Raw genomic sequence first — 22,093 nt, forward strand, 5'->3', positions numbered from 1 at the left:
ATAATGGTATAGAGTGTCATGAGTTGAAAGTCACATTTCAGTAAAAATGGTGATATGAATAATATATAAGTGAAAAAACTTATAATATATAAGATAACAAAACCTATAGGGTATACAGTGCCAAGAATTTAATATAAGCTCGAATTTGCTTATTAGATAAATGATATATATAAGTAAAGATATTTATAAATTTGTCTTAAAATTTTAGGTTGAAAATAGTTTGTTTTTATCTTATACATTTGTTCACATCTTTTTTGGTGTCCAATTTTTCTGGTATTTTTGATATTTTTCATGACTTTTGCATTATTTTTTGCCTAATCAGAAAATTAGAAAATTAATCTTTTTTCTTTTGTGAAATTTCTATATAATAAACATTATTTTCTGTTCAAAATTTAGTATACGTGAAAATATGATGAAAAATTAATTATTTCTATTTTCTCAATGAATTTGAAGAAAGATACATATACTTTTGTCACAATTTTAGCAAACTTCCAGAAAAAAAAAGCTGAAAATGTCTTTGAGAATAAATTAATGCTTAAAATCAGTGATGATTTCAATTGAGATTTATAAAATTAATAATTTACAAATATGCAATCTTATAATATATAAATTATTTCCTATCGTACTAAATTTATAGATTAAATTTACTAGTTAAATAGAATTTAATTAATCCGTTTGTTAAAACAAAATATATTAATAAATAAATTTTACAACTTGACCCTTAAATAAACTGCGTAACTGTCATAGCTAACATTGCGAGTAGCTGTTCAAAATGCATGACCTATTATTGAGGCAGGAGAAGGAGAAACAAATATATCGTGTTGTCTTAATCAGATAATTTTTTATCAGAAATATTATTATTTTTTGTATTCATAGTGAAATTGTTTTCGATAGAAACCCAACAAATTTAGCAACACATGCATATTTTCTATACACAACAGATAAAATCGTAATAATAACATTATCAAATAGTTTTTCATAAGCAAATATAAAAAATAAGAAAGAAAATGTAAAAATTAAAATTACTTTTTATATGCAAGAGCTCATTTATTGATGCTTTTTTGTCTCTCTTTTCTTTTTTAGTTTTGATTTTTAACTTGTATATATCTTATAAAAAAAATTATGGAAAAATTCACTTAAGAAATCCAAATTTTACTTCTTTTGAGATAAAACCATCGTCTACATCCAAATTTTGGAAATTGAAATTAGTTTAGGTATGAATTAATTTGTAAATTAAACTTTTAAAATCTTTTATATTCTTAATTTATACTTAAGCTGATTTTGACTTCATTCCAGTTTGTGTAATTTTATAAAGTTTCACAAATGTGTTTAATTAAATTTACTCGATTTATTAATATAAAAATAATGACACTATTATTTTGACACATAAGAAAAATAGACACATTTTACCTCCATTATTTTATTCTTAAATATAAAATCAATTTTTTAATGATGAAAATAATGAGTTATGTGCAAACAATAGATAAAAAAAACATTTTTCTAAAAATAAAACAATGTAGATATATTGTTTCACTGAAAACATAGTAACTAAGAACATTATTTTTATAGTACAGCAGACAACTAAGGTCTGAAAAATTACTCCCTTCTTCTTTGACAGACACACACCAATCAAACAGACATTAATCGACAGACTTCATGGTGTGACTAATTAATCTGTTGGATGTAATCCAGAAACAGTATGGTTTAAAGTTTAAAGTTTGTAGATTGGAAATTGAAGAAGTAAATGGAAGGAAGATGAAGGAACCGGCGACAAGAGAGAAAATTAGGCAACCCCATTAGCTATTGTCGCAGTTTTGGAGTAGTAAGATGACGACGACGTTTCAAAGAGAGGGTAGAGGTTCCACGCGTTCACCTATACATGCGGGACAGCGCTGTCTAAGCTCATGTGAATGCCCTCTATATAAACCACTCCTCCTGCATAATTTCACTACCACCAGTGCTCTCATGGCTACTCAAGTATAGACTGCATTCACGTAGCACAGCAGATACAGTGAAGATGGACGAGGGCAAAGCAGCAGCTCAGAAATCTGTTCAGACTTTTGATCCTCAAAAGGCCCCCAAAAGGAACAAGTTTGCTTTCGCTTGTGCCATATTGGCTTCCATGACTTCCATATTACTTGGCTATGGTGAGTGAGTGTTAATAATAAGAACAACTGTACGTAGACATGACATGCATGAGTAAAAATAACGTTTTTTTTTGCTCTTCTGAACTAAGTACTATATATATATATATATATATTGCTTGTGTATTTGATGATGATGACGATGATGTGTGAGTTTGGTACAGACGTTGGGGTGATGAGTGGAGCGGTGATATATATAAAGAGGGACCTGAAACTGACGGACGTGCAAATCGAGATCGTGGTAGGAATCATCAACCTTTACTCTCTGATTGGTTCGTGTCTCGCCGGGAGAACCTCGGACTGGATCGGTCGGCGTTACACGATCGTCGTGGCCGGAGGCATCTTCTTCGCCGGAGCCATCCTGATGGGATTCTCTCCAAACTATCCCTTTTTGATGTTCGCGCGGTTTGTGGCGGGCGTGGGCATCGGTTATGCTCTGATGATTGCTCCGGTCTACACGGCGGAAGTGTCCCCTCCTTCGTGTCGTGGTTTTCTGACCTCCTTCCCCGAGGTAGTGGAGATATATATTTGAAAGATGATTTATTATGAGAGAATAATATTAGTAACGATAACTGATACGGTTGATATTGATGAAGGTATTCGTGAATGGAGGGATATTACTGGGATACATATCAAACTACTGCTTTTCGAAGCTGCCACTTCACCTGGGATGGAGGATGATGCTGGGAGTGGGGGCGGTGCCTTCGGTGATCCTGGCCGTGGGAGTGTTAGCCATGCCGGAGTCACCACGCTGGCTGGTCATGAGAGGTAGGCTCGGCGAAGCCACAAAAGTTCTCAACAAAATCTCCGACTCTCCCCAAGAGGCTCAGCTCAGGCTAGCAGATATCAAAGCCGCGGCTGGGATCCCGGAGGACTGCAACGACGACGTCGTTCAAGTGACCAACCAGAATAGCGGCGGCGAGGGTGTATGGAAAGAGCTAATCCTTTACCCTACACCCGCGGTGCGTCACATCCTCATCTCCGCTCTGGGCCTCCACTTCTTCCAACAGGCTTCCGGCATAGACGCCGTGGTGCTGTACAGCCCCGAGATTTTCAAAAAGGCTGGCCTGGAATCCGACGCCGAGCAGCTTCTGGCGACCGTGGCCGTTGGATTCGCCAAGACCGTTTTCATCTTGGTGGCTACGTTTTTGTTGGATCGGGTCGGGCGTCGGCCCTTGTTATTGACCAGCGTTGGCGGCATGGTCTTCTCGCTTCTCACGCTGGGCGTAAGCCTCACCATCATTGATCGCTCACGCGCCGTGATCAAATGGGCCATTGGCCTGAGCATAGGTATGGTTTTGTCCTACGTGTCGACGTTCTCCGTTGGGGCGGGTCCCATAACGTGGGTGTACAGCTCGGAGATCTTCCCGTTGAGGCTACGCGCCCAGGGTGCGGCTATGGGAGTTGTGGTGAATAGGGTGACGAGTGGAGTTATCTCAATGACGTTCTTGTCCCTGTCTGATAAGATCACTATTGGTGGGGCCTTCTTCATCTTCGGGGGAATCGCGATGTGTGGATGGATCTTTTTCTTTACCATGCTCCCCGAAACACAGGGCAAGACCCTTGAGGAAACGGAAGGGTCTTTTGGTAAATTCTTGTCATGGTCCAAAAGCAATGGTAATAAGGACAGTGAGAACAATGCAGAGATACAACTGGCGAATTAGGAAGAGCAAGACATAATAATGGCGCTTTAATAGCTTTCAGTACTAATTGTCTACTTCAGATTATATTGGTTTGGTATTCTACAACGTAGTATTATCGTACTTCTCTTTATGAAAGTATGGTAACATTTCAACATTCGAACCAAAGCTACGCTTTTAAAATACTAATATTTGTAATGTAACATTTCCTTTTCCCCTCGATATTGTTTGAACATTCGATCGAATTTTATTACCTACTCCATCGGCTTCTAAATCCGTTGCGTACTTTATTTCAATTACAAACACATTAAAAGAAAACAAAACTAATTCACTCACGATGATGGCAAGTGTTCCTAGTGATTCTAACCACATCAAAAGTGACCATCAAATACGAGTAATATTTCTTTCATTTAATTCCATTCTCTATTAATGTTCATAAATGATCTGCAGTCCCATCGTTCAAGTTTATTCCCTTCAATCTAAATTGACTTTAGATGATGATGATAATAATCAACAATAATTTTAAACTGCTAATAAAAGGCCCTTAACAATTCTAAGTCAATTTAGACTCAAGATACAAAGTCATATCGATTTTAAAAACTAAGATATAAAGTGAATTTGAAATTAAGTGATAAAATTTAATTATTTACTAGTAATGAGACAAAATTGAATATAATTAATAAACAACGAGGAAAAAAGAATAATTAAACCTTATTAATAAAATAAAGATTAATTTACTCTCATTATTAAAGTAGTCAATGTCTGGTAAAACATATAGTGCATTCAATATTTATCATAAACTCAATCTGGTAAAGAAGGTAACGGGAGAGCTTGTACGAATGACCTCAATGAATTGTATTTACCATTAATAAATAAGATTACAAAGCTGTATTTTTACACTATGAGGAACCCTCAAAAAAATATTACAGAACTTGTGAATATTCATCGCACTTTACTACAATTCCCTCAATACCTACTATAACCGTGAAAATTCCTCAAAAAGAAAAAAAGTAAAGCATATAACAACAATGAAGGTAAAACTACAAGCAACCATGTACATTTTAGGTAAGGTCTATAGTATCTCACTTTTCGATGCCTTGCTGCAGATATTGTATCAAGTCATAGCCAGCAGTGGTCCACTTATTGTAAGCATCTTTACAAACATGGGTCATGAAATTGGCTGCTTCACGCTCACTCATCTCCGGATGAAATCTCTTCCGAAGATTGCCAATAGGATCACCCCTGCTGAAGCAAGGCAACCCGCTGTCTAGCATTAAAGCTACAGTGGTGATGATCCCATCCATACGTCGACGGGCAGCAAGGTACCCCTTCACACACAAACTAGATGTACACGAAACAGTGTAAGAACGCTTAGTTTTCTATATACATGACTTGCAGGGAAAAAAAAAGTAAGTTCGGAATGCCATTACTACCTTAAAAATTGGCTCCATGTATCACTCTTCATAACACCAGATGGATCTAGTAATTGTGTCATCTCATGGCTCAGCTTAAAATGAGCACTTTCGAAACGCATATTCCCACCCGGAGAAGTTTCAAGGATGAAACCGAAATCAATATGAACTAGCCTTCCAACACTGCATCAGCATTCATATTAGTCATTCTATTTATGGGACAAAAAGGCAGAAGGGGCAGGGGGGCAAACAATGAAGATGTTCTAATACTTCAGAGGCATCTAAAGCTAAATTCAGATCCACTAGAAATTATGACTGACTTTGCTGACACAGTAATAGAAGAAAGACAGTGATCATACTTATCAAAGAGAAGGTTGCCATTGTGTCTATCCTTTGGTTGAAGCAAAAGACTAGCAACAGCATAACCAGCACTGCTAATGATGAAGTTCTGGCGGGCAGCCTCAAAACTGGCAGATCCTACAGGTCCAAAGTCTTGTTGAAATATCTCAAACAAACCTCCATCAGTCGTTTCCCCCATCTGACTTCTACTACGTGAATTTGGCACAACCTGGAAAAGTAAAAAAGAAAAAAAATTACAAAATCCACAAAACAATTAGGACCAAAATATTTTGAAGAGATACAAGGCTAAAATACAAGTTAAAAATTTACATCAAATAATAATAAGAGAACTTTTTAACCTAAATGACTTTCAGTATAGTTAGCTAAACACTTATATTATTTGTTAGTTTAACAAAACATAAAATAATAATATTATTGTCCATAAGAAAATTAGTATCATAGGCCATCATACGCGTGTTGCAGGAGTACCCAACAAAATCAACCAAAATTGTTTGCCTATCAAAACAGTGTGTACGAGCTTGATAAAAAAAAACTTCACATGTAATTCAACTTGTTTGTGTCCAAGGATCGTAAAACTTGTGTTTAACATGATAATTTGACAACCATGCCAGTTCCACGTCCTAGACTGAGAATCCAATTGCCCAAAAGTACACTTCCAAGGACTACCATAAGTTAGCAGTTGTCACTGCACTGGCATTCTCCATTCTGATCAAGAAAACACTTAGACTGATGAACCAAAGAATTCTCACATTGTTGTAGCATAACGATAGCGCACTCACCTCTATTATACCTCTCTCAGGACCAGTTGGCAGAACACCATAAGGATATAAGTAAAGATTAATTCCAACAGCTTCAAATATATCACTAAGTAGTGATATTACTTGAAGGGCGAGAACATCTTGTCTACAGTCATCTCCGACCTTCAATGCAATAAAATAGTCAGCCCAAGAACCACAAAACACTCAAATTAAACTTAATTGACAAGAAGCAAGAAAACAATCACGCGTTGCAAAAAAATTGGTTTATCCAAAAACTAACCATACTCCAAACATGTTGCTAACTACTATTTATTTTGCTCATATTTCACATGAAACTATCTCAGCATCTACCAACCCAGTCCTAAAAAAAAGGAAAAAATCTATAGCGTACTTTAAGAAAATATACATGTATAGCTAGGGTATACATGAGCCATACTAAGAGTATAGTTTGAAAAGGGCTAATTTTCCCAAGTCATACAGCGGAATGTTCTGCAGTTTTGTTAACAGGATAACAACTAAAAATCTTGAAATGAGCCTACAAAGGATATCATGAATAAAACCCAGCTAACCTTGAAAATGCAAGCTTGTGGCTTTTCATCACTTCTGTCCCCATCTCGATCTACTACATTAAAAGTAATCATGATTGGGACTTTTGCAGCTGATTGTAAGGGAATACCACTATCCACTCGAATTCCCGTAACAAGTTTGTTAGGAGCTGTTGGGAGATAAAGGTCCTCGCCATCCAGTTCAATTTTCTCCAACTCCCTAGCAGATGGTAAATATAAACACTAGCTTCCACCAAAAAAACATTGAAAAATTAACTTAATTCACAATTAAAATATGCCTTCAGACATTTGCCCAGTACCTCCGAATACCAGCTCGGCGTTCTTCTTTAGGGAGTGGAAATAGTACACCAGAGATGGATGTAACTTTGTCAAAGAAATCAAACTCTCTTTTAAATATGTCAAGTGCCTTTCCCCTAAAACCGTCAATTATGCGCTGCCTTACAGCTGGCAGCAGTTCTAGAAATGAACCATTCTGAAATAGAAACAGAAACAAACGTATAAAGCATGATTTAAAAACAAAAAATCCCGCAGATTCTATGCTAAAAATTATGAATTCACATCGAATATATTTAAATGTTAGCTATACATTTTCTTATATACTCTAATCTAAATTGTAAACTACAAAGTCATGGACAGGTTCATTAAGCTAGGCACGGACCGGAAGAAATTGTTATTTTTTGGACTTTCAATAAATTTCTGTTAATAATAAAAATGTGATTGAAAGAGTGTTATAGTGTTTGATGCTAATATTTCCCCACTATATTTCTCACGAAGTACTGAAAGTAGTGAAGCATATTTGAATGCCAAGTGCCAAAAATTACAGACAACACTAGGATGATGTCTCTGCAAATTGAGGAACTTAAGGTAATGTGAGCAACAGCCATGTTGATACTAACTCGAGATAGTGTTTTCTCATTGCATCTTATTGATTGACTGTCAGGACAACAAGCAATTAAACAACATAATTTGATTGCGGGCATACCGATCTGACAACTAAGAGACCAAATAGTTGATACGTAGAACCTCATCTTTAATTCTGAAGCCAAGAAATAGGTAAGGACTAATTGTTATAACCGTAAGTCTAAAACAAAAACTATATTTCCTCCTATTTATGCCTTAATCACCTGCTTTGGAGTCCAGGAATGCATCTCACTTTGATTATCAATACGACAACTTCTTGCTTCACTCTGTTGCTCTTCTCTTTCAATTTCAAAAACAGAGGATACCTTTCACAGTGCTTGATCTGATGCCAGATAAGTTGTTGTGTTATAACTTATTCTGTGTCATAAATAGCTGTATTTTTTTCTGTATCTATTGTATCTTATCCCAAAGTAGGCTATAGGTACACTTCTTCTATCATATCGATCACACACACTTACAAACTTGTCCCTAATTTCTATCCGCTTTTGACTAATTCAAACAACCTCCTTATTCACTATAATTCTCTTTGCTTTCTTTTTGCACTATTTCATTTTCCATCTCTCTATCCAAACAAAGGCTAAGGGTCACTTTGTTAGGCATACAAGAGAGGGGAAGCCAAACTTGACTTAGAGTCAATCAATATAAAAAAAACTCTTAACTAATTAACTACACAGCATATGAAGAAACATTCGTTTGGGCTTTAGCATACCTTCCCACTGTTTGGGTCTTTTCCTGTCTCAGGTACAGTCTCACCCTGCCAAAAATAAAATCAGTGTTATTAAACTAAACAAATAACTTGCAATGCACACGTTAACGATAAAAAAAAAGGAGGGGGGGGGGGGGGGACCACAGTCTGAAAGTAAGAAAAACATAATCACAAGTCATACCTGCAAATGCCAGATAAGAATATGGGCAAATATGTCACTTCTTTGCGCAGCTCTAAGCAAATAACCTTCAACTAATTTCTGCAAAAAATAAATTTACGCATTTGGTTCTGAGAAAAATCATTGAAAGTCATTACTGACCTTTTATTATTTACACCTTCCCCGTCAATTATTAGACATTGACTTCAGAAAATGTTAAATTCAAACAACATTAAAAAAAGGTTAGAAATTTTCATTTGTTAAATGTCTGAGCTGAAGATGTTTTCCTCAATGAGATTTTTCATGAAGTCAAGATATATATTAGAAGTGACTAAAAAAGTAAAACAACAACGCATAATGAGATTCAACATGGAGAAAAATATTAGTTTTACTGACGTATTTTTGTTTTAGCTCCAATGCTATTTTGAAAAATCTAAAAGTGGTCACGACTGTAAAATTACAAGGCTTATTTAATGGTGAAAGAAAAGGTAAATTGGCTTTTATATGTCCATCATGCAACAGTAGGAAGAAAGCACACACAAAGGGAATAATTCATGAAAATAAATTTCAGTAGATATCTAACCCCTTCATCATGTCGCAAGGACTGCACCAGCTGTGGCATGAAAAAAGTTACTCGTTCAGGAGGATAGGATTCCAAAACCCTTAGAACATATGCCATAACCCGTGGGTGTCCCTTGTATGCCGGAGTAAGGAACTCTAGAGCTTGTGTAATAGAACAAGGAGCCCAATGAGGCAATTGTTGCAAGAGCACTGAATTATCATCAACTGCCTTTGGGGTGATAAAGAAAGGTAATGCTTCTGGTATGTTGCGGACATCCACTATATTTTCCTGTAAAGCAGAGACTGGTAATTAAATAGTCTTCGAAACATGACAAAAAATATAGCTCAGTTAAGGCTGATTATATTCCCTCCTTCAACACAAAGCATATTACTTTTGAACGATAACAATATAACTATGAATTTCTTAGTGGAATTTAAAATGTATGAAATTTCTGTTCAGGATACACAATTTAACAGCTGAGCAATGGATGTATGCGTTCACTTTGGGGGTGTTTGGTAGAGGGGATTATTGTAAGCTTCCCACCCTAATTAAAGTAGCTTCAATAACTCCTTTCTTGTTACTTCAGTAAAATGTTTCCCAGTGTTGAAATAATCAGTAAATTTATGTAATCATTACGTCTAAGGTAGGGGATTGAGTGTTAGATAACCTGTACCTAGTTCTCTGTCCAAGAAGTCTAGGACAATGCTTTTGGTGTCTCATCTCCCTATTGTATCAACCTTCAAATATATATGAATAGAGAACCATGAGAGGGGTTCTTTAACCCTGCTAAAAATATATTTCTCTGTTTTAATCTTAATACCTAGTTCTTGTAGTCACTCCATAAACTTTTTGGAGCACCAACTCAATTGCTTCCCTATCAACATGTAAAGCTTGTTGGTTGTTTCTTGTGAAGCTCATATTGGCGACAAGCCAGCCAGTGTTAAGTTCAACAAAAATAACATCTACCTATCAATACTGTCAAGCATAACCTGGGTCACCTTTCCCATTGCTGCAGCAGCTGCATAACTTGTATCCCTTGGCTCATCATTTTGCCTCCCTTTTTCTTTAATGAGTTGAAAATTTTTTTAGTCCTTACAGCAGGTTCAACAGTTCCATTCTCAGGAATTTCATGTCCTTCTAATGGGTCCAAAATATTATACATTATTCATGACTTACCTCTTCCTGGATGGGGTATGTCACAAAAATAGGCCTACCAATTAATCCAAGGAAATTATATGGGTGAGAGTCCAAGTATCCTTGTGATGTGACATTCGTTTATTTTCTTCATTGAATTGGGCTAAGACCACGAAGTCACTTGAAAGACCCACACTGGATTATTACTTCACTGCCCACCCTTCCCTGTGCTTTATTTATACATATCATTTCTTCAATGGGATGTGACATATAAGACTCCTCATGCAATTAGCTACTCATGATAATCTCTACCTACATTTTCTATCATAAACCCTGGGTAGAAAGTGGACTTTAAAACTAATCTAACCTCACCCAAAACTAATTTGTGAGGTAAGATTTGTATATTCACATTGAGGACTAAACATATCGAGCACGAAACTAGGTATTTGTAGGTTGTTTGATAATGGCCCAATAACTGATGGCACAAGGATAAGCTCTGATACCATCATTAGGCAATGGACTTTAATTCTAACTTCACTTCAAAAATCAGCTTGTCAAATGACATTTACATCCACTTGTATATAATAATTTGATTTTATCTCTGGGCTTGGGCCCATCTCTTTATATTTTTTCTTTATAAATGCATGACCCTATGTGCTCAATACACATTAGGGATACATCCTATGTTTCTCTTTCTTTTATTTCAGCAATCTCTAATCGATGTAAAATTTCCAACAACATTTTATTGTCTGACAAGACTCAAGAGAACATAGGCAACAGAAGTTGCTCAAAACATTTAAACGTTAATCTTAAACTTATTAAAAAAATTGCCACTTTGAAGAAACTAAGCATTAGGGCTTCCAGTTAATCTTTATCACTGAAAAAGAACATACCTGTACAAGCTGAGTAACTTCTGTTTTTATAAATGTATTGGAAGGGAACCTTGAGGCCAAAGATAAAGCAATCCTAGGATCCACAGAGAAGGCAGTCCTAGTATATTCTACCCATTTATCTGCACTAATCTTGGGTCGGGAACTACTTTCCCTGAAAATACATACCAGGTATTTGAAAGCTTAGGACAAGTAACACAAAACATATAATGAAATTCAAGTGATCAGAAACAGATAAATATATATTTATATACTTTGTGTTAGTTGGCTGTGCCCAGACGTCAAGCCTATCAGCCTCATACTGGCATAGCATTAAAAGTAGCTGCCTCCGCTTTTCTCTTCCTAAAGCATAGTTCTCCATTTGACCCCAAACAGGATGATAGAGATCACTCTAGCATAAATGTAGAAATTCAGATTAGGATATATTGAAGTCCATTTAAAAAATAAAACAACCTTCATAGACAAAGATAAAAAATTAAAAGGACACGATAACAATTTTAAGTTTGAAGGTAAAAAAATTAAAATTTCAAAGTCAACAGTGTAAGTTGATGATAATTTTAGTCATAAAAATATTACCGTATCAGTCAAAGAGTTCCCATTTTCTTGTCCATTTCCTTTTGACCCAACTTGAATGGTATCTCCTTTCATATTCGTGAGGTATTGAACAAATAAAGAAACAGACTGGGCTTCACACTGAGCAAAGTTTGCATAGTTTGTGTCATACCATTCAAGCTCAAAAGCAAACCAACCCAAAGCGGCCCTATAAAAGCACCAAATAGCATTTGCAATTAACCCAAAGAAAGGTGAACATGATGAATCCAATCTATCTCTGAAAGAAACTAATTGTTCCAGCAGAATAGCCCACGTAAATGTAAAGATGCATCATCTGAAAATGTTTATAAAAGCCTAAAGACCTACTTTATTGTAGAGCTAACATGAAATGCTAGCTAGGCCTTTTGCAGTTATACCAGGCCCCGGACTCTCACACATTCAGCTGATTAATCTACCAAAATTTCCAACTCAATGAAATAAATGACAGGTCTAGCATTATTAAGACACATTTTTATCAGTGGAACAGGATATAGTTTTGATTTTCAGTAGAAATGATAAAATAAAAAACTACAGAAGATACACTGAATCTCTTTGAACAGGGCAAAGCATTCAGCTTGAAAAAAAAAATTAAAGCACGCATTGCAAGCATTGTGTTAGGAATCTAGGTAAGAATCCTAACTTTCTAACTCACTCACACACCTCAGTAAAACTCACAACAAGAAATGGTAATGAATTGAACTATATTCACATCAAAGAATCAAGAATACAACTAGGAAAATCTAGGAGCTTAACCTCCTCCACCAGGTCTGAACCGGTCTACAAACTCAAAGGTAAAAACTGTCTACTTGTAACTACAAAAGAGGTCCTTTTTATAGACCTTTTCCCGCCCCCTTAACTGCTCAACAGTTAAGTACTCATCTTTATTTCTCAACTATCTTTCTCCTTTCATAAACCCTCCAGGTCCTAACACACTGTTTATTGGTTAGAATTGAAAGATGAGGGATGATAATTAATGATATTTAAGTCACGAAAAACATTGGAATATTTGGCATACAAATTTCAGGGGATGGGGATAGAGACTGATTTGACTCAACAAGCAAAGTTAATCTACGTAACTTCACCAGTTCCATGTTCTAACTCATCCCAGCAAGTCCAGACAAACTTGACCATCTAAAAAGAGCAGGCCAAGTTGTGCAGTTTCCAGAAAATGTTTCAAGCCACCATGATTAGAGAATTAAAACAATGCAACAAGAGAGGAACTGAATAATGAATACAATTTATGATTACGACCTTTCATGAATTATGGTAAGAACTTACAAAGTACATGCTTCATGAAGAGAAGGGACAAATTGATGAATAAATAATAGCAAACAAAGAATATCGCCAGCACTACTAGCAGTTAGCACTTACAGAATTTGTATATTTGATAAACTAAACAGAAAAACTGAAGGATTTTATTATTACTGATTAGTGATGAATGGTACAAATTTATAGAAGAAACTCCAAGAAGTGTCTTGATGAAGCTAGCTATAGTGCTGACTGCGGGTTGACTTGATGCTGACAAGACTACAACTAACTTGTAACAAAGTCCTAACTGACTGACAGTAGGTTACAGAATGAAAAAATCACCTATTGCAAGCTTTACAACAGTACTTTAAGCATTAAAGGCATGCAATCTAACACGCACATATAAAGAAAATGAAAATTTTAGGAGAAATTCACCAAGAATGCCAAACAAAAAACTGTCACTTGTGTTCACCTATAAATCCGATCTTCCAACAACTGAAGCCCCAGATGAAATTTTTGCAAATTTCCCTGAAACTGGCAAGAGCAGTACTTGAGCCCTAGAAGCATCAGAGTGAAAAAAGTGCCAGTGGCTGCAGGATGGTGTGAAAAATTCCAGGGAAGCTTCGTTGTCCCCTGAAGCAACCTACCAAGGAGCAGGAGTTGCTCCACGCTTTGGTGTCGAACTACCTACATGATACAGGATAAGAAATGATTCAGGGAAGTAATGCAAATAATGGAAATATTTTAAGGTTGAAACTAGATTCAGCATTTTACAACATAAGGGGACAACGCCTCCCTCAATCACGATGTGTATCTATATACTGAATGCTTTAGAAAAAAAATGTTACCAATTAGTACAATAAAAACACTATAAACTAACATTTGGTGGCAATTTAACTCGAAAAAATATACAAGATCCACTAGTCACGAATTAAGTATCAATCTTTAAATAAAGGGTGGTTCATGAAATATGTTTCTTAATTCAATAACCCATATCAAAAAACTATAACATAATTGTTCACTATAAACCCAGTAGATTTATAGAGAAATCAAAGATTTCACATTTAAATATGGCAATTTAAATATAGCACCAAACAACAGAATTTCCAATTTAAATGAGTAACTTCAACTGATAATTTATTGACTACTAATGTATTAACAATCAAAATGCAAACAGTGATTTAAATTCCTGTCTTAGGTTCCTCAAACTAAATAACTTACCCAATAGTTAGTTGTGAATTTCTTTTGCGTGCCATACAAAAATGAAAACATACTATGGGCACTTAGGATCAAAACAAACAGTTACACAAAACAATTTAGACAGAGTGGAAAAATGAGAAAATGCATGTTAATAAATAGAGGAACCTCGAAGCAATCAATGCCTAACCTCAAAACGATCAATAAGAAATCCAAGCCATAGTCGATGAGCAATTATTTGCTCAACAGGATTAATGTCAGGCTGCAATTCAGGTTCCCCAGGTGAAAGGTGAGGCCTGAGTTTTGCAGCAGGTCCAGAAAACCTTGCTTCAGAGGCAAAAAGACCCCTCTTGGTGTCAAGTGTCCATAACCATGCATCAACAAGCTCGGCAAGAACGAGAGCTCCAAGCTCTGGTGCAGCAGAAACCAACCATGTCCATATGAAAACACCAGTTTCCATTGCATCATGGGTAGAAATGTAAGCAGGACACCAGCAAAGAAGACGAAGAAGTTGCGAGAAGCCCTCCATGTTTGATTTGGATCCAGAACTCTTGTCCATAAGAAAAAACATAACTCAGATAAAGGTATGGCATATAGATTCCCTGAGTTCTAACATCCAGTATAACCAACTAAAATACTAGCAAGAAATGTATACCAAATGTGACAAGAGCAGCACAGTAGCCTGAGAGCAAGTATCACGAAATTCAGATCTGACCACTTCCCCACCTTTCTCTGCTACGTTGACAAACTGCTGAAGCAAACGCACAAACTTATTAAGCAACATTCCATTAAAAGAGTCATCCTCAGCTTGTGGGTGCTGAGGAAAAGCTCCCGATATAATTCTCTGAAGTCCAGCTCCAAGTCCAAGACCACCAGGAGGTGCAGTACCGGACTGAAATCCACCAATGCTGTTATACAACCTTCTCATTCCAGCAATTTCTCCAGCATGGTTGCACTTAACTGTTGCTGCAGCTTGGTTACACTTACCAGAACTGATAACATCTAAGTTAAAAGACTCAGATACTTTTAAGTTTGCCCCAGAAGCTGCAGCTGCTGCAGCCATTACCGCAGGAATATTTGCTGTTTGTATTGGCCATTCATTTTTCCCAGTGCCAATTTTTATCTCAGATAAAAGTAAAACAACATCAATTGTGGGCTGTGCTCTTTGCCAAGTATTTGCTTTACAAAGTTTATCCTGATGTGAAATACATACACACATAGTGCAAAGAGAAACTTGTGAGGACTTCATAAAAATAAAGACATAATTACACTGTCACCAATATATACATACACACACACACATATTAGAAAGTAAGTAATAATCAAAATGAAAGGGATTTAGGCACAATAAAATACACGCAACCACCACACTTTTGGACCAGTTCCGAATGGAAGTTAAGTACAATCAGATTTAAGTACAACCAGTAGAGAGCAAATCAAAGGAATTTCAACAGAAGGCGCAGAAGCATAAAATCAAACCTTAAATTTTCTAATAAGTTACTTTTTTGTGCAGAGAATGACTATAAACCCAAGCAAAAGATCATCAAGCATTTGACACTGGCATAAAAAACGGATTTGAATTATAATTTTCAAATAAGCTTACAATTATGGTCTTATAGGAAACAGCATATCACAGCATGCCCTCCATATTGTGGAGAATATGATTGTGATGATGATGACAAGGTAACTACAAAAACTTAAAATATTGGTTTTCAACAATGAAACAGATAAGCCCAACCTGAAGAAGGCCCTGGCTAGTGCATGGAGCACTTGAAAGTGATTTAATTATCCAATCTCGAACAATTCTCTGATACAAGGTACGGACTGTGGCTGTCCAAGCAGGATCATTGATGATGGTAGTAGAAGAGTCGTCACTAAATGAAAATAGCATAGAGTCTATGCAGGAAGTATACCATAACACCTGCAAATATACCATTAATCTTAAATATATTCCAGATGTCAAGAAAGAAAATTGAGAAGGGAAGTAACTAAATATACTGTAACCATAATCAAAACAGATACTGTTGAAAATTTACCTGTGGAAACTTGTCTCTCAGTTGAGTCAACAAGTTCTCTGCAATATCTCGTATATGATCCTCCCTCTGGGACAGACTCTTTACTAGAAAACAGGTATGCATTGTAAGAACTGAATCCCGGGTCTCAGCATCATGCCCTATTTCAGACAATCGTTCTTCCTGAAGCCAGACCAATCAGTTGTGTCCATAATCCATATGGTCAAAGACACAGAAAACAACACAAAAATCAGTCTTTAACCCCAGAAAACATAAACACAACATAAATGAAAGAACCTGTACATAATCACAAATGTACACCTAATCTACACTGTAGTGTAACAATTCATAATCACTAAACTGGGCATGAACCCGTTGAATTTGTCAATACAATTATTCAACTATAACAATCTTCTAGTTTTCCTTAAGGAGTTCAATTTTGGACATAAAAAAAAAAGCAAATGCAGATGTTAATTATTTAAAGAGTAAACACTGGCCTTTTGGGCTTCGAGTCCAATTCAACCCCATAAGACACGCTGGAGGTGATCACAATTAAGAGGGCTTTCCAACACATTCTCTCTCAATACCGAGGTTATAGACTGAAAGTGTGACAATGCAAGTGACCCTGATACCAACTTAGAAAATGACCCAAAGACTTAACTCCACAATTTTTCCGGTCATCCCTACATAGGTTGCCCTTACCAAGACACTAACAACCAATTCTAATATACACTGCAATTAAGCCAGGCTAGCGATGACCACAATTAAAGCCACATATTTCAATCCTCTTTTATCACCACTTCAGTTCTCCACAAGAAAGAATCAGGTGACATTTTAGATGCTTGTGGGACTGTTCTGAACAAACTTCTTGATGCCACTTAACAAAGAATTATGAAGTTGCATTCATAAATATAAAACAATTGGTGCAGCAAAAGTTACTTGCTTCAAACAAAAAACAGAGAATATTATAGACTTGTTATACACACTTGGCCATTTTTCATACCACCTTAAATATTTGATATGAATAGTAAGCAATTGCTAGATCAATTTAGACAGTAGCTGCTTATCACTAAGTAAATATGTCCAAGCTTCATGGGTTGAGGTTTACAGGCCTCAGGATGAGTACACAAAACGGGAAGTATTAGCAATAAATGAGGTCCAAACTTTAAACAAATGCCTACCAGCCACAACACAGCTGTTTCAAAAGCCCTGTGGACAATTGCTGTTAAACACTGAAAGACAGCTGGCATTAAATTTGGAGTCTTGAGATATTCAAACACACAAGTAAAGGCACTTCTTGCAGCATCAATAGCGGTGCCACCATTTAGGATTCCACCATTGCTGATGAAGCGGATGATCTCAAGAAAAGCTACGGCAAGAAGGTAAGTCGCCTTCACTCCTGCAAAACAAATAAACATAAGTAATGCACCACAGTAGTCAGGATAGAGTGAAACTTGTACCAAAATTAATATATAATATGAAATTGATCACAAAACATGTCTTAGAAGAAATAATAATTAACTTTGATGTTTGCTAGTGTCACATGGCGATACACAAGTCGTATGGAAAATGCCAGTCTAAGGCATGACAACACGTTCGAAAACTGTATGCGGCACCTCTCTAAAAAGTTGAAGGTGTTCACAATTCCTATACTAAGAATTAATGAATTATAAAGCAAGTGCAATCCACCTGAGATTGTGGTCATTGCTGTGACATCAACTCTCCCTCCTAAAGCTGCAGAAAGAGCAGCTCGTTGGGAAAGAGCAGCTTTCTCATTGCCACTGCCTTGACGGCTACCTGGGTTGTGCAAAGCATTTAATTCTAACTCGTCCTCAAGCCATTTCACTGAGCTAACAACCTGGGCAGAAACAGCATGATACAATATTAAAAGTTCAGTCCAGTAAAAAGAAAATTTAATTTTGGGCTGAAAGAGAAAGTCAATGAATTCATAATAACTTAAAGAAGTATGGGAAGAAAAAGTAAACGGTACTGCACTCTTTGATAATGATGAAACACATAACAAGGCAAAGCAACAAATTTCCCAATGATATAATATAAAAACTATAAACATACACAGCAAAAATGTATCAATGGAGTTGTTTACCAAAAAACTTGAAGACCTTCAAGGATCAACTTACAAGTGGAGGAGTCCCCTGAGAAATTCGTTGAACAGCAGAAGACCACTCCACATTCCACATATATGGTCCATTTACAGCTTGAAGGGAAATGGCACCGGTGCTTCCGACACTGTTCAGTGTGGTAGAAACTGACTTTGTAGTCACTGGAGTCTTCTGTATTGGTGGTGCTAGGCCAAAAAGAGCAATATAGAACCATAGGTTGCGAAATAGTTTTAAAAGTGATGGCTCCGCATTTAAAGTAGGATCAAAATCAGAACAAATCGCAGCAACTGCAGGCAGCAGTGGACCCAGGAAATCTGCTCCACTCCTGCAGTGAGTGAGCATCAGATGTGAAATCTTCAGAAAGCATAATTCATCATGTAAATAAAATTTAATTTAAACCTATCCAAATCTTAAACTATTAAACATTATTAGAACATTGTAATGTCAAGTGCTTAGCAGAGTAAAACAGGTATACCTTCCACTTTTAGCCTCTGCAGCTAAACCAACATCTGAGCATAAGGAGAGCAGTCGATGACGAAAATCTGAGCGCAGTCTATCACCAGTAAGACCACTAGCAATAACAAGAAATCCTGCAGGTAGAGTCTAAAATGTAATTCAACTAGTGAGAATCCATTTGACAATATACAACAAACAAACCAAGTCTAATGTATTATTGAAATTTTTAGATACACTACATACCTCAACTCGCTCAGTCGTTGCTTCAGCAGCCTCTGTTTTGCTTTCAGCTGATCCTACACTTGAAAGTTTGTTCAAGTAACTTCTAGTCATCAAAACCACTGTCTCACGGTAAGATTTGTCAAAACCTAAACTGGCCATTCGAGACACAGCGTCAAGAAGCTGTATGGATCACAATACAAAAATGTAAGATTCATGATACAAGATAAGAAGCCAAAAGATTGACAGATAAATGAACAAAGGGGAGGTTATATCAATTTCAAAATACATGCTCTGAAGGCAAAGTTCCATACTCGGAGTCTCAACAAACTAGGCGTTGAAGCATCACCCTCTTCTAGACTTTCAATAAAAAGAGGTAATATCACATCTACAAGCTCAGATTTGTTGACTGCAACACTGAGCTCAGCGAACAGCCGTATAACATTAAGCTGTACAAAAGGTACTGCAGGTTTCTCTTGGTTTTCCTAGTGGCAAAACAGGATTCTGTAAGCATTCAAATAATTTAACGCAAGACCAGAAACATTAAATTAACATGCTTAAATTAAAAGGATGTCAATAACTGAAGATCCCATTATGAAACAGGAAAAACATACTAACCATATGACTTGATAAAATTACAAATGCAACTGGAGATTGAGTGGATGCTGAATTTGTGAAATCCGTTAAACAATATTTGGGAATGTATGAAATACAAAATTAGCGTGTATCACGTCTGAATGTAAAGACATGATATACGTACAAAACCAAAACAAATAACACAGTAAAATGCTGACCCGACCAGATATTCATTTACTAGTATTTATCACCAGTTTATACATTATGGGCAGATGACCATTAGTAAGTTTACCTGCTCTTCATAATCATTCCGTTCACGTATGCTTGTCGCTAATCCCATTATGTATGTGTCTACAGGGGCTCGCTCCTTTTCCCAGCATGATTCAATAATCCGACAGCTGGCCTTTGTGACACTCTCAAACATGGTCCCCTGGTTGTTACTCCAGGTATCAGGCTGTGAAAAAAATATTTTGGAATTTTAAGGAAATATCAATTGGAATGTAACTAGAAAACAAATCATCAATGGATATGTAATATTGAAAAGTAACAAAGCATACCTGAGCGCAGACATTGAGAACAATTGGCTTTAGGCGAATGAGCAAAATGCGCAGCGGCTGTCCTCCTCGAGCAATAGCAATTTGTCCTACCCCTAGAAGCAATGAATCGAAGAGCTCTTCACACGATCTCAACTTACGCCATCCAGAGAGTAAGCATGCCTCAGCAGCATCTATTAAAATTGCAACTGCCTCATAAACCAACCTCTTAACAGACCTTGAATCAGAATCCAGTGCCGAGAGGCTCTTGATTTTCAGGTTCACTGCAGCTTTATAAACTGAAAGTTTCGTATTAATCCTCGCTTTTAAAAGTGACCCCTGCTCATGCCAATCCCTCTTCCTGATCTGAAAGAAAACACAAACACGAAATGGGCCTCATTCTTAAGATTAACCTAAATAGAAATGCAAGCAACACATTCTTGTAAACAGTTTCTACTGTTGGTTGAACTTTATTGGAACTCGTAAAATTGTGTCGGTCTCACTCCTTATTAATGTCTCATTCATAATGTCGTAATTTCCAACAGATGCTAACCTTCAGCAAAAATGTTTTAGAAAACCTGTTGCTAACATTCCTCTTAACCTGAATCCCAACTATCATCCACACAGTGAGGAAAGAAAGATACACGCTAATTCACATAATCACAATAAATAAAGTGACTAAAGAGGGAATTATAGAAACATATTTTTACCTTCAGAAAAACAGACAAGGACTGTATCTGCTTCTTCCCAATTAACCTAACCTGCTCCAAAAGTCCGGACTCAATGTGGACATTTTCCAGCACGTGAGCAATCAAGTTAAAAGCTGTCTCCTGCCTCTCCAAGAACTCCACAGACTCTTCCTCGAAGGAAATAACTTGCTGGGTAGACGAGATTGGTCCAAGATTACCATCATTTAAACCCAAATTCAAAGCCAATAGATCAGCACTGGACCTGTAAACATGGTGGGGGCCGTTCACCACTCCTCTCGAGGATGCCGTACTACCATCTTCAGCAGGCTTAGAAGCCACACTGCTCGAGGAACCCGAAGTATTCTCATTCCCGGGACTGTCATTGTAATTGGTCAGGGGTTGGTGGTTTACACTGATGGGCGAGCTCTGAGACGATGAATTTTCCGCAATGAGCAGTTCCCTCGGAGTGCATGCAACAGAAATAGTATGCGAGGAGAATTGATCGATTAAACAAGTCACCAATCTGTTGGCATCGGACGACGAAATTGGGATATAGTTCTGCGACACACCGGCCAAGAAAGCCCTAGCAATGCTGGAGCGAGGTTCGCCGATCGCGGAAATGATTACTTCGCCGGCGAAGGCAGTGAGCTCCTCGGCAAAATCCAGCGACGCTTGCGCGGCCTTGGAGACGTAGCCGGTGAAATCGACGAAAAAAGAGGTCACGGAATCGGCGTTGAAAGGGTGCGGCCAGAAGGACTGAGTGAAGGAATTGGGAACGGAGCGTAGAAACTCGACGACGACGGACTTTGGGCGCAGATCGGCAGAATCGGGGCACTTGGAGAGGAAGCGCGAAACGGCGAGGACGGCATTGAGCTGAGAGCGCGAAACCCTAGGAGATCCCGCCGTTAGGTACTCCGGCGGAGGACATTTACCGCATATCCAAGAAAGCTTGTCGGAGAATTGCGACGGATTCTTCGCAATGAGGTCGCATAACTCGATTAACGCCTCCATCAGATTTGCAGGGAAAATAAATTCAAACGGAGAACGAAGGGAATTGATCCCGACGCGAGAGGTGACGCATTCAAATCTTTTTCTCTCACTGCTAACCACGCAGCAACATTGTTGCTGTTCTTCTGGTCATGCCATATGCTTTCTTTCTCTTTTAATTCCTTTCTCGTTTTTCTTTTCATTTCGCTTTTGGC

The 22,093-nt window shown here is 37.1% G+C and overlaps 2 protein-coding genes across 2 annotated transcripts; one reads left to right on the top strand and one right to left on the bottom strand.

Moving 5' to 3' along the window:
• The first annotated feature begins 1,582 nt into the window (after window positions 1–1,582).
• Window positions 1,583–4,006, top strand: LOC124834960 (polyol transporter 5-like). Its single transcript, XM_047309799.2, has 3 exons — window positions 1,583–2,147; window positions 2,309–2,655; window positions 2,741–4,006. Exons 1-3 carry the CDS (start codon window positions 2,018–2,020, stop codon window positions 3,806–3,808), a joined length of 1,545 nt encoding a protein of 514 aa, XP_047165755.2. The 5' UTR covers window positions 1,583–2,017; the 3' UTR covers window positions 3,809–4,006.
• A 618-nt stretch (window positions 4,007–4,624) lies between these two features.
• Window positions 4,625–22,084, bottom strand: LOC124834955 (phosphatidylinositol 4-kinase alpha 1). The gene is made up of 26 exons (XM_047309792.2): window positions 20,913–22,084; window positions 20,227–20,568; window positions 19,962–20,123; window positions 19,408–19,578; window positions 19,118–19,276; window positions 18,894–19,021; window positions 18,437–18,743; window positions 17,988–18,156; window positions 17,480–17,697; window positions 16,323–16,481; window positions 16,025–16,207; window positions 14,942–15,481; window positions 14,477–14,836; window positions 13,562–13,776; window positions 11,827–12,010; window positions 11,505–11,641; window positions 11,254–11,404; window positions 9,248–9,514; window positions 8,689–8,766; window positions 8,511–8,555; window positions 7,180–7,352; window positions 6,884–7,079; window positions 6,336–6,476; window positions 5,556–5,764; window positions 5,218–5,379; window positions 4,625–5,125 (listed from the first exon to the last, which is right to left on the bottom strand). The coding sequence occupies exons 1-26, from the start codon at window positions 21,900–21,902 to the stop codon at window positions 4,867–4,869; spliced, it is 6,105 nt and encodes a 2,034-aa protein (XP_047165748.2). The 5' UTR covers window positions 21,903–22,084; the 3' UTR covers window positions 4,625–4,866.
• Between the last annotated feature and the right edge of the window lie 9 nt (window positions 22,085–22,093).

Source organism: Vigna umbellata, chromosome 3 (genome assembly GCF_029865625.1).
Source record: "Vigna umbellata cultivar VRB3 chromosome 3, Vumbellata_1.0, whole genome shotgun sequence".
NCBI lineage: Eukaryota > Viridiplantae > Streptophyta > Magnoliopsida > Fabales > Fabaceae > Vigna > Vigna umbellata.

What these genes read in the sequence shown, in the direction of transcription:
- LOC124834960 (XM_047309799.2), top strand. Translation starts at nt 2,018, where the DNA reads ATGGACGAGGGCAAAGCAGCAGCTCAGAAATCTGTTCAGACTTTTGAT. An exon ending in TTCCATATTACTTGGCTATG is followed by an intron (nt 2,148 to 2,308) that starts GTGAGTGAGTGT and finishes AGTTTGGTACAG; the next exon opens with ACGTTGGGGTGATGAGTGGA. An exon ending in TTCTGACCTCCTTCCCCGAG is followed by an intron (nt 2,656 to 2,740) that starts GTAGTGGAGATA and finishes ATATTGATGAAG; the next exon opens with GTATTCGTGAATGGAGGGAT.
- LOC124834955 (XM_047309792.2), bottom strand. Translation starts at nt 21,902, where the DNA reads ATGGAGGCGTTAATCGAGTTATGCGACCTCATTGCGAAGAATCCGTCG. An exon ending in CGCCGAGCTGGTATTCGGAG is followed by an intron (nt 7,080 to 7,179) that starts GTACTGGGCAAA and finishes ACCATCTGCTAG; the next exon opens with GGAGTTGGAGAAAATTGAAC. An exon ending in CTGAGAGAGGTATAATAGAG is followed by an intron (nt 5,765 to 6,335) that starts GTGAGTGCGCTA and finishes TTACTTTTCCAG; the next exon opens with GTTGTGCCAAATTCACGTAG.